General features: G+C 36.2%; 1 protein-coding gene and 1 long non-coding RNA gene across 7 annotated transcripts; one reads left to right on the forward strand and one right to left on the reverse strand.

Annotated features, from left to right (window-relative positions):
* Positions 1-487: 487 nt before the first annotated feature.
* LOC103138248 (uncharacterized) lies at positions 488-5,544 on the reverse strand. Of its 6 annotated transcripts, XR_001662193.1 has the most exons (9): positions 5,450-5,544; positions 3,979-4,040; positions 3,473-3,548; positions 3,272-3,298; positions 2,778-2,886; positions 2,618-2,681; positions 1,753-1,793; positions 899-957; positions 488-632 (listed from the first exon to the last, which is right to left on the reverse strand). It is a non-coding gene; the product is annotated as an uncharacterized LOC103138248 (long non-coding RNA). The 6 variants fall into 6 exon arrangements; XR_001662191.1 differs by having other exon boundaries at positions 2,618-2,787; XR_001662190.1 differs by having other exon boundaries at positions 2,618-2,886.
* Positions 5,545-6,362: 818 nt separating this feature from the next.
* exosc5 (exosome component 5) lies at positions 6,363-8,807 on the forward strand. Its single transcript, XM_007552368.2, has 6 exons — positions 6,363-6,594; positions 7,127-7,240; positions 7,331-7,452; positions 7,731-7,871; positions 8,488-8,577; positions 8,653-8,807. The coding sequence occupies exons 1-6, from the start codon at positions 6,378-6,380 to the stop codon at positions 8,746-8,748; spliced, it is 780 nt and encodes a 259-aa protein (XP_007552430.1). The 5' UTR covers positions 6,363-6,377; the 3' UTR covers positions 8,749-8,807.
* The last annotated feature ends 2,299 nt before the right edge of the window (positions 8,808-11,106 follow it).

The following is an 11,106-nucleotide window of genomic DNA, read 5'->3' on the forward strand; positions in this document are numbered from 1 at the left end:
TGGCAGATTTTTTCACTTTGAACATGGCTGGCAGATTATTATAAGTGAAATAATCTGCTAGTACTTATTTCTCTGCAATGTTACTTATGAGTTAGCTTCATCTTATGTCAGTAAAGAAATAACAGAGATGTCCAAACTATTTATTTACCACATAAATCCAAACTAAAAATTATTTCCAGTTTAACTTATTTAAAATGTCAAACGCCTCCATTTCAGATATTTAATCATTTCTAATTTTTAGCACCTTGGCACACTTCCATATGCGTTTATTTTTACAATTCACGTGTCAATTCAGTTTATTAATATAGCACCAATTCAATTGTTTAAATTCAGCCATTACCAATGATCCCATTTAATTCAAATTCAGTTCACTTTTGAAATTGGTTTAATTTTTTTATTAATTTAAACTCAGACTGTATTGAGCAAAGTAAAAACTGACTTTACATTCCCTCCAATAACAGAAATGCATACATAAATGAGACTTGAGGATTCTTTGATCTTATATTTATTTTTGTACAAAAGAAAAATCTGCTTACAAATTACTAAAGTTTATATAGAACAAGAAATATTCATTTAGTTTTAATCTGGAGAAGATGATGCATCAAAGCAAACTCCCCTCAGCTGGTCCACGTCTGCTTCCATCTGCATCTGAAAAATATAAAATAAAAATTCATGTTCAGCATTTAAGTTTCTACAGTTCTGATGCGCCAGAGTCCCTGCATGTTTGCAGGCATCATGTCCCCAGTGAGTCTCCTACAAAATGCTGCTAGAGGCTCACTGGGATGGTTTTTAATTTCTGGTCAACTCCACAGCAAGTCAGGAACATCGGATCCTGAAAGCCTTGGTATATGACCAAACTGGACAGAATGTAACCAAACATGCTGCTTCAGAAACTCACCTGTGACACAGAATCCCTGTTTAAACTTCACTTTACAACATCCATGCTTCAGCTGAACCCTGGGGGAAAAAGAATCGAATATCTGAACAATCTTATCCTAAATATTAAAAGAAGGCATACATTAGGGATGCAAACAATTGTCGATCAATGGTTCATTAAAATGAGTTTAAATCGATTAACTAATAACGTCCGCTTAGTTATTCTTTCAGTGTTGTAGTTTGGCCGTCATCCAGCAGAGGGCGCCGCTGGTCATCCTCAAAGCGGAGCCGACTGTTAAAAAAACAGCAGCAAAAATGGCGGCGGGCAAATTCCAGAGTGGAGAAAGGTGACGGTCCGAACAGAGTCCGTTTTGCCATGTAAAATGCACTTTATGCGGTTCTGTTAGAAATATAAACACTCGACAAACTCCTCAAGTTTCACCTTAATATCGCTCATTCAGATACGTGGTATCAAATTCTCATTCTCAAAAGCTACTGATGTGCTAGTACGGAGTTTAATAATGTGAGAAAAGCCACAATGTTCCGTTTATTCAGTCAATATTTCACACAGTTGACAAAATGTTGAAATGTAATGATTTATTTTTAAGGAAAACCTTAATTTTATTGAAAGACTTTATGCAAGAGAAAAAGGGCCTCCATCTATGAATCAGTCAATTAAAATCATCTTTAGTCAGGAGTTTGGTTGTTCCAGCCACTATTCCAGGACTCCCAACATGGGGAGCTGGGAGACCAACGATGCCTGATGCTGATTTTTTCTTGCACTGCTATTTAAACAAACCAGCTGATGAAACAACTGGCTGCAGACACCGCAGTGCTGCTTAATACTTAAAAACACAGACATTAAAAAAAACTTACAGAAAAGCTGGATCTCATCAGATGATGCTCAGCCCCAAGAGCTAAACAGGAATGAAAATAAAAACAAAAAATTAAACATATTGGCATAAAAGGCCATTGCAAGGGAGTAGCACATTTCCACAAAAAAAAAAAAAAAAAATAGACATTTTAACAAGTTTTTTCCAAGAACATTTAAGATATTCTCAAAATTACTGTCACAAATTTTCAATTTTTGGAGCTCAAATTGTATTTTTTTTTCTGGAAAATTATTCAGCTCCAAAAGTCAGAAATTAAAAAAAAAATTAAAAGAAAGGGGGGAAAAAAAGGTGAGATTAATCTGAAATTTTCTTTAAAATTAAAATTTCTGAAATTGATCAATCCATTTTTCAAAAAGAAATATCAAACTTGATTATTCTCAAATCTTTTATTCTTGAAATGTGATTTTTCCAAACTCATAAGTGTTCAATTTCTTAAGTCTCAACATTTGAAGATTTTAATCAAATATTTTGACTGAATGCAAGAATTTTCCAGGAAAAATAAAAAAATTCTGAACTCCAAAATTTCAGAATTTGTAAGAAACTCCCCCTGAATTTTGAATATCCAAGAAATTTTATAGTAAAAAGGATTGGAGATTATTCTTGAAACTTCAGAGCTTTTAGCTGGAAATGTAATTTTTAAAAATCTACAATAACTAATCTGCCGTTGGGGTGATGAGCTTGTTTCAGCTGAAATACCAGGACTCCACACACAGGCAGCATGAAGACCAACGATGCCAGAAGCTGAGTTTCTTTAGCACTGACCTTTGAACTAACCAGCTGATGCAGCAGCTGGCTGCAGATACCACGCAGTGCTTTTTCCATAACAAACGTTTTCCAGCCCGACTTACCAAATCATCCCACCGCCATCTTGCATTCTGACGCCGTCTGGGTCATTTCTGCCACACCTGTGACCTGAAACACACGTCTCTGTTAAATCTGGCCGATAATCCGTCTTTCTGAAGCTTGTCCTCATGTTGTTGTCCTGCAGTTGTATCCCATAATGCTCACAGCAGAACACCTGGGTAAAGCGAAACCACAGATTTCCTCTTTGAGGCATTTCCAACGACGTGGCCCTACATGAAGGGCCCGTCGGGATAGACCTCAGAGACGCCAAGACCTAAAAACGAACGTTTTTATTTTACACGAAGCGCCGCATCAGAAGAAAAACGGTAAAATTCAAAACAATTTTTCTGAAGTTTTTCTTCTGGCTGAACGGGTTGTTTTTTTTACCAAGTCGGTATCGGGTTGGTAAAAAATCATGTTCTGGAATAATGTATCAACTAACAGGAAGTCATTGGACAGATTGCTGAATCAGGTGGTTTATAAGCAAAAAAACACTGACGATCAAAAATAAACATCGATCCAAATTCAGGCTGAAGACACATTTTTGGATCATCTTCAGGATTTTGAGGCGTCAAATTGAACAGCCTGGATAATCTAAGTAGTGGGCCGATTATAAGCGAAATGACGTTAATCTTCATTTTGAGTAATTTTTCACTCACCTCATTAAAGATGGCCGACAGATGAACCTGCAGGAAGCAGAGCGAATATTGATGAGAACGCAGAGCGGTAAACGCCACGTCTAGTTTTCAGTGCTGCAGGTTCAGTCGGGCTGATTTCACTCAGGCTTCAGAGCAGTTGAACATTTTACGCCATTCATCATCACTTGGAAAATTCATCCACTGCATACAAGCAGGACTTACCCAGCTGGCTTATGCATTAGATTACATCTAAGAGCTTCGAGGTTGATGGGTTAAGGGTTAAAGGTCATCCCAGCACCTGTGGAAGAGAGGAAACTTTAGTTTCTTTCAGTCATTTAAGTCGAACAGGCAGGTTAAAGGTCAGAGGTGTTAGTTCTCATAAGTAACGCTGCTGCAGATGATTGACAGCAGCGGGTTGCAAGAGAAAAGGTTGCTCTGCGCACTGTGTGAGCCTCACAGCCCACCGTACAGGACCAGAGCTCACACCCTGCTGCAAACCCACTGGATACAGAGTCAAACACTAAACATGATCAGAACCAGAACAACAATCTGATCCAGGAGTGTCCAAACTAAAAACCAACATCTATATTTAAAGGCCAAATTTGATCCATTTTGATCAGTTTGAAAGGATTTTTTATATTTATGACTGGAAGTGAACCTGATAAACACATTTTTACTTTTTATGAGAAAACTTATTGTTGATTTTGCAGATTTAACCTTTGACCTACCAGATGCCGCAGTCGGTGACTGGGAGGTTCACTGGCATGATGGTCCAGCTCTGAACTTTTACCTTCAGGGGAAAAAAAAGAAACAAAAACACATCAAGTCAGTGAATGTCAATCATAATTTGTGTATATTATGTTGCAAGAAAAGTGGGACTTTCCAACATCTTTATATGGTCAAACTACAGCTGGGTGATTTGCCTTCAAGATACATTTCAGATTTGTTTTTTATTCCAAATATGATTTTATTCCAATTCCTCCTTATTCTAAAGAAGAAATTACAAAAGCTAGGAAATATTTTCAAAATGTGGATTATTTCACTCATCCTTTCTGCGGGTTGTACAGGCAAAACTGAGAATTTCTGTTTTACTATAAGAATATTAGTAGAATAAAGACAAAACTTTACTAGAATGTCTTAAAAACGAGGGAAAAAAGTAATTTTAATGAGAAAAATAGATCTGGATAATGAATTGTTATTTTTAGCGTTGGAGTTTTCATAAAATTACTTCAGTCTCTTGATATTACGACTGCATTGTTGTAACATTATGACTCCAGTAATTAAAAATTATCCCTTTATTTTGTCGTAGAGTTGACCTGAATTCAAAGTCCAAATAAATAGAAGCTATAAAATTGTCAAATTTAATTTAACGATAAAAATCGATTTGATCGCCCAGTCCTAAATTAAGCTTTATTGAATTACTGCAGGTTTAAGTGTGCCAGGCCTCATTGTCACCATTCTGCCACCAGAACTGCAGAGATGAAAGCAAAACCTGACTTTCTCTCTCCACTGCTGCTCTGGGATCAGTCCACTGAGCTGGAGAATCCCAGATAAATAAGAGCTAACAGTGGTCAATCCATCTAAAACATTTTAAAAAATATGATATATTCTGCGTGAGTAACCGATTTAATTAGTTTAGCCTACAAGACTGCAGGTAATTTGACAATCTGATTTGCAATTGTTTTAGATTGATTGTAAGTTGCTAAATTATTTCTCCAACTCTTACAACTATTTAGCGTGAGACTAATCTAACGTTCGTTGTCGATAATTTACTTTAAAGTCCCTTAAAATGTTGCTAAAACTACCGCGTATATTTGAAATCGCAAGATCCGGGTTCGATTCCCAGCCGGGCCACGTGTTATCGGAAAAAAACGAAATAAAATAACCGCATAAGTATGGCGATAACTACAGCTAATGCCAAACATTTAACATTATTCGTAAACATACCACTCTACGAGTCATTTTACGAATTAAGTCCCTCAAAACAAGCCCAACATCAGACAAACTCGGGCTAGCTTAAAGCTATATAGCAGCTAACTAGCACGCTATTGCTAAGTACGAGAATTCAAAGCGGGAAAACAAACATGTCTCCAACACAGTTCAGCCGTTTATCAAACCTGCATGCCGTTAAAGCAGCGGGTGCAAATCTGTCTGTGTGAGGTCTGCTAAATCTGGATTAAAAAGTAGATTAATACTCACTCATTGCTCGTACTTTGACCAAAACTTTCGCAGGTCAGCGGACGAAGAAAAGAGAACCTCGCGATGTGCGACAGGAGTATTTAAAGGCCGCGTTACGTCAGTTCAAGCCGCTTTTCGGCAACAACATAATAGGAGGAGTTCCCAGTTCTCTTGGTAAACAAAACCGATCTTTATTTCTAGGAAGTTTGATTTCTTTACGGGGGTTGTCGTGCAGAATCTTGACTGGGTAAAAATGCAGTCTCTTCCACACAAATTCATAATCACTAATAACATTAAAGACGTTTATCTTAAATATATTCACAGAGATTACCCAACCAAATATTTTCTTCAAATATAAAATTGATGCACATATGTCCTCTTCTTTCTGTAAATTTCTTTGCTCACAGAAAATTTATAAAAGACTCTTCTATCAATCTGATTTCGTTTCGAGCAAAGTTTTAAAGTGTTAAAACATTTTTGATGTTAAATTGTAACTCGATTCAATCTCAAATTCAAACAATAAAAACTATAACAATTAGAAGTGCCTGTAGTGCTTACAATCTAACTTTTAATTCACATTTTTGCTTTTCTTTTTTCTTCTTATATTGTTTTGACCTTTTTTGTTCTCATGTCCTGTTGTATAAAACCTTTTCAAATACTGCTTCGACGTATAAATACGACGTTTTAATTTATTACTATTTCGAAACGTTTCGAAATAATAATCATGATAATAATTGCTGTTATTTTGTCTGTGAAAAAAATCTGAATAGGAATAATAACGACGATTGATTGGAAAATAAAATTTGTGTACACTGCCATCTGGTGGTCATATTAAATAATGACAAGTGGTTCAACTTCCGCTCTGAACTTTCAAAAATGTCCGGGAACAAACAATTACAGACTTAAATAAATGTCAACACACGGGTTTCGTAATTAGTATTATAATTTCATGATACTAATGATGTTAAAAGCATCGCATTTGAAGTTAAAAGAGCAGTTTTTTGAAGGAAAAAAAACGATGACGTCATTCAGCTGCGACAAACATCGTCTCCACCGTGAAGGCGGCATGATGGAAGTCTCTCCTTCTTCAACTGTTTCTCTCAGAGAGTTCGGGTGTGAACAAACCTTACTGTCCCGTCCTGATGGATCGGCGTCCTTCGTTCAGGGTAACTAATTAGTTAAAAAAGTTTTCCCCCGTTCAGGCTCAAAAACAGGCAAAATGGTCGACAGATTATTGAACTGTTACTATTCATGCTTTTGTTAACAACGCATAACTGCGGTAAATGATCAGATTATGGACAAATCTCACTTTCTCTCTTCAAGATGCCTTCACCACTCTTGTTTAAATGTATACAGTAACACTCAATAGTTTTGGAACAATGAAAATAACAGAGGCATTTCATAATTCAAGCAAATTCTTTAACAAATGCCTCAAATTTGTGTTATGAACATTTCCAGTGGTAACAGTTTCTTATAATCTCTGATACGCTGCAGATTAGTTTCTGGACTGAATCCTAAACTGGGATTATTGAAAGAAGTTGTTTCTAATGGCAGTTTTTAACTCAACTGTCACTACATAAGCTAAAACTACAAAGTTTTACAACATAATTTTTGTGCCATTTCCACAGTGTTTGAGAAAAGTTGTATATTCATAATTTTTTCTTATTTTAATTTTCTTTATTCTGCCTGTTTCTGCAGGAGACACCAGTGTGATGGCGGGAGTCTACGGACCTGCTGAGGTCAAAATCAGCAAGGAAATCTACGACCGGGCAACCCTGGAGGTTCTGGTTCATCCCAAAGTGGGACTGCCGGGTAAGTCAGTCGCAGAAAAAGTACAGACAATTTTTTTGATAAAAAAAAAAGTCAGTGAATCAGCTGCTTCACACTCATGTTTACTTCTAGGTGTGAGGGAGCGATCACAGGAACAATGTGTGCGGGAAACGTGTGAGGCGTCTCTGCTTTTATCTCTCCATCCTCGCTCGTCGCTCACGCTCATCCTGCAGGTGCTGCACGACGACGGCGCCGTATCCTTCACTGAAAACGGTTCTGTTGGTTTGGAGCGCAGCGGGGAAGCAGCCAGTTACATTTACTGGAGTAACATCTTTCAAAACATTTGTTTTTAGGAGTATCTTTACTACGCTGTACTTTGAGTCATTTTATCATGAAGTATTTCTGCTCTTACTTGAGTAATTTCTTGGGAGCTACTTTTTACTTTTCCTTGAGTAAAAATAAGTGAGTTTTTGGGTTCTCTAACCCTTCTGGCTGACTGGTGCCGTTCCTCATTCCTTACCTAAAAGCTCAGCTCCTGTCCTGCTGTCTGAACGCAGCCTGCATGGCCCTGATGGACGCCGGCTTGTCTATGAGTTGTCTGTTTTGTGGAGTGACCTGCGCCATCAGCGCAGACGGTGAAATCATCACAGACCCGACTGCAGCACAGGAAAAGGTAAATCTGAAGCTCAAAAAAGCAATAAAAAAATAAATCAAACTCAGATTATTCATGGCCTGGAGAGGAGCTGGATTTCTCGTACTTTTACTTCTTTAAGCTTCTCATAAATAAAAAAGCTGGAGGCAGCGTTTAAAACACTTCTCCTGCAAAACAGCTTTGTAAATAGAGCTGCAACTTACAATTATTTTAGTAACAGATTATTCTAGTGATTATTGGATTAAAAAAATCGACACATTCTGAAGATTTTTAATTTAGCCTTTTATACAATATTAGATATACCTTAAAAGATGCAAATAAGTAATTCAGTTCATTTGTTAAACAAGAAAATAAACATGTTATTGCCTAAAACACAACAGTACTTGACTGAACGCTTGATCATTTGTAGCAAAGGATGAACCTGCTGTTAAAACAAAACAGTGTATATATAATATATATATTCTTTCTGTAACTTATCTTTTCTTTAGTCTGTAAACTCCAGTTAATGATTAATCGATTGTTAAATTAGTTCACGATTAATACAATAATCGATTAATTGTTTATTGTAAAGTTGCTGGTTCTGTACATGTTTGTCTGCAGAAGTCAAAACTCGTCATGTTTTTAAAATTCTCTTCAGGAAAGTCGAGCTTTGATGACCTTCGCCATCGACAGCAAAGAGCGCAGAGTGATGATGTCATCAACCAAAGGCTCGTTCTCGGTTCATGAGGTTGGTCATTTTCTTCGTTTCTGACCCGTCTGTTGCCCGTCTGATGGTTCTGATTGGACTTTCCGTCTTCCACAGCTGCAGCAGTGCGTAGCCGTCAGTCAGAAAGCATCAGAGAAGATCTTCCAGTTCTACAGAGACTCCGTCAGACGCCGATACTCCAAGAACCTTTGACCCAATCTGTTTTTTAAAAAAAAAAACATTTGTTTATATATATAAAGATTGTGATGTAACAGAATATTTACCAACTCTGTGCTGTCTTCCTTTAGCTCAGGTGCATAGACAGGCGCACTGTCTGAGTAAATGGGCAGGAAATAAGTAGAGGAATGGCCGATCTTAGTTCTGTGCATTTATTCACTGATGTTCCACTTAAATATTCACAGTTATTTCACACATGTAAGCAGAACCAGTCCAAGGATTTATGAGGCCTGCAAGCACAGGCTGAATGGTTGAATGGTTGGCCCACTGTCCACCACCCCATCATCTGTAAGCTTAAATATTTGTGGAGTTTAAACAATTTAAATGGGGACAAGTATAAAATCAGGTTGTTTTTTTTTTTCAAAATCTGAAAAACTAGACAAGCAGAAGATGAGGACGTATGGAGTATCAGGGGGTCACAATATTAAATATACCATGCAGATCTTTGGTCAATGAATTAAATGCATCATAAAATTAATAAATATATAGTCAAATTAAGTAATTTACCATGAATAAGTCTTTTAAAGAACTTTTAGTTTAAAATACGTAGTTATTTCATGGCTCCTACGTGAGCCCGTCGTCATGGAAACCCTGACTCCCGGGCTCCCCCTGGTGGTGACAGTGGGCTTTGCAAACAGCCTAAAAAGAAAAAAAGCAACTGAAACCATATGAATTTATCGACTCCCTTTCACTCTTATTGTAATAGAAGAAGTGACACAAAATGAGTAAAACCCTGAGCCGTGGCAGCTGCTCCGTCAAACTGATGCATTTATTTCTTTGTTATAAGACACGAAAACATCAAAGGGTTGGTCGGTTTTTGTTTTTTAGTAGATGTGTGGAGACAAACGGCGATTCGGGTCGGTTGGAGTCGATGCCGTGTGCAGAACGTCAGTGGAGCTGAGGGTAAGACTCACAGTGTGGTGACAACATTAACAGTCTTAATAAACTAAAACAACAGAAAAAGAGTGTTATGATGCTTTCAGGTCAGCTCTGGACTCTATAAAAACTGTACAGCAAAATAGAAAATTTTGGCTTTTCCCTCACAGTCTTTTTCTTTTTTTTTGTACATTTTGTAGCACTCCACACAGTTCTGCAACAATTTGGTACCAGTGATTTAAGTATTTGATAAAGGGTTTTACTTTCTGGTGCCTGTTACTAGCATCAGTGAGAAAATTATCACCACCATTTAAAAACTACAAAACTACAACAGCGTATTTGGGCCATTGAAGATAAAAGGAGTACATTTTCACCAAAAAAAAAATCCATATGAAATGTAGAGAGTAATCAGAAAATTTTGAGAAAACTTGGAAAATATTTGGAGTTTAAGATTAATATTTTTTTTATTTAGAAACTCAGAAATTTCCAGGTTTTTCTAGAAAATTTGTAAATTTTTAAAATTTGTGACTTTTCAAACTCATGAAATTACTACGTTTTTTTCTAGAAAATTTCTGATTATTCTCAAAATGTGTTTTTCCAAGCAAAGTTTAGAGTTTTTATAGAAAATTTGTAAATGTTAATTTTTTCTAGCAAATTTGCAACTTTTCAAACTTAGAATTTGATTTCTTTTCCAGAAAATTTCTGAGATTATTCTCAAAATGTGAGTTTTTCTAGCAAATTTGCAACCTTTTTCAAACTCGGAAATCTCCATGTTTTTTCTAGAAAATTTGGGAATGCAATTTTTTTTCTAGCAAATTAGTGACTATGCAAATTTCAGTTTTTTTTCTAGAAAATTTCTGAGTTTATTCTCAATGTATGGGTTTTTTTCTAGGTAATTTTCAAAATCTGAAAATTTGCGAATTTTTTTCTAGCAAATTTACAACTTTTTAAACTCAGAAATTTCTGGTTTTGTACAAGCAAATTTTTCATTTTTCAAATACAGAGATTTTCCTGTTCTTTTAAGTGAATTTGAGTTTTTTGTCTGTAATTTATTCCTGTTTTTATTACCATCTATAATTATCCTGACACGCCTTTGTATAAAACAGCATTTGGGAAGCAGATGTAAATATTACAAAGCAAAAATACTAATCACAAAGATATTAACAAACCTAATTAACAGCCCTGAGAAATAATCACATTTTTGCAGCATCACATTGAACCAGTTTAAAACAGATGGATTTCAGAGCTTCATTTAGATAATTTCAATTCAGTTTTTTCTCATTATTTTAAGGTTGATGAGTTTACGACACCAGTTGTTCTAAACAAGCTGGTATATTCATTTCAGTTCAGTTTTACAAATGCGTTATTAACCTCAAAGGTAAATTAAAAGTTGTAGCTCAAATTATACAAGTTTCTTCAAAGCGTTGCTGTTGATTTCTGTGGGTAGGAAGGATCTCC

This window comes from Poecilia formosa, unplaced genomic scaffold, assembly GCF_000485575.1.
Source record: "Poecilia formosa unplaced genomic scaffold, Poecilia_formosa-5.1.2 Scaffold48, whole genome shotgun sequence".
Lineage (NCBI taxonomy): Eukaryota > Metazoa > Chordata > Actinopteri > Cyprinodontiformes > Poeciliidae > Poecilia > Poecilia formosa.

What these genes read in the sequence shown, in the direction of transcription:
- exosc5 (XM_007552368.2), top strand. Translation starts at nt 6,378, where the DNA reads ATGATACTAATGATGTTAAAAGCATCGCATTTGAAGTTAAAAGAGCAG. An exon ending in CGACTGCAGCACAGGAAAAG is followed by an intron (nt 7,872 to 8,487) that starts GTAAATCTGAAG and finishes AATTCTCTTCAG; the next exon opens with GAAAGTCGAGCTTTGATGAC. An exon ending in GCTCGTTCTCGGTTCATGAG is followed by an intron (nt 8,578 to 8,652) that starts GTTGGTCATTTT and finishes CGTCTTCCACAG; the next exon opens with CTGCAGCAGTGCGTAGCCGT.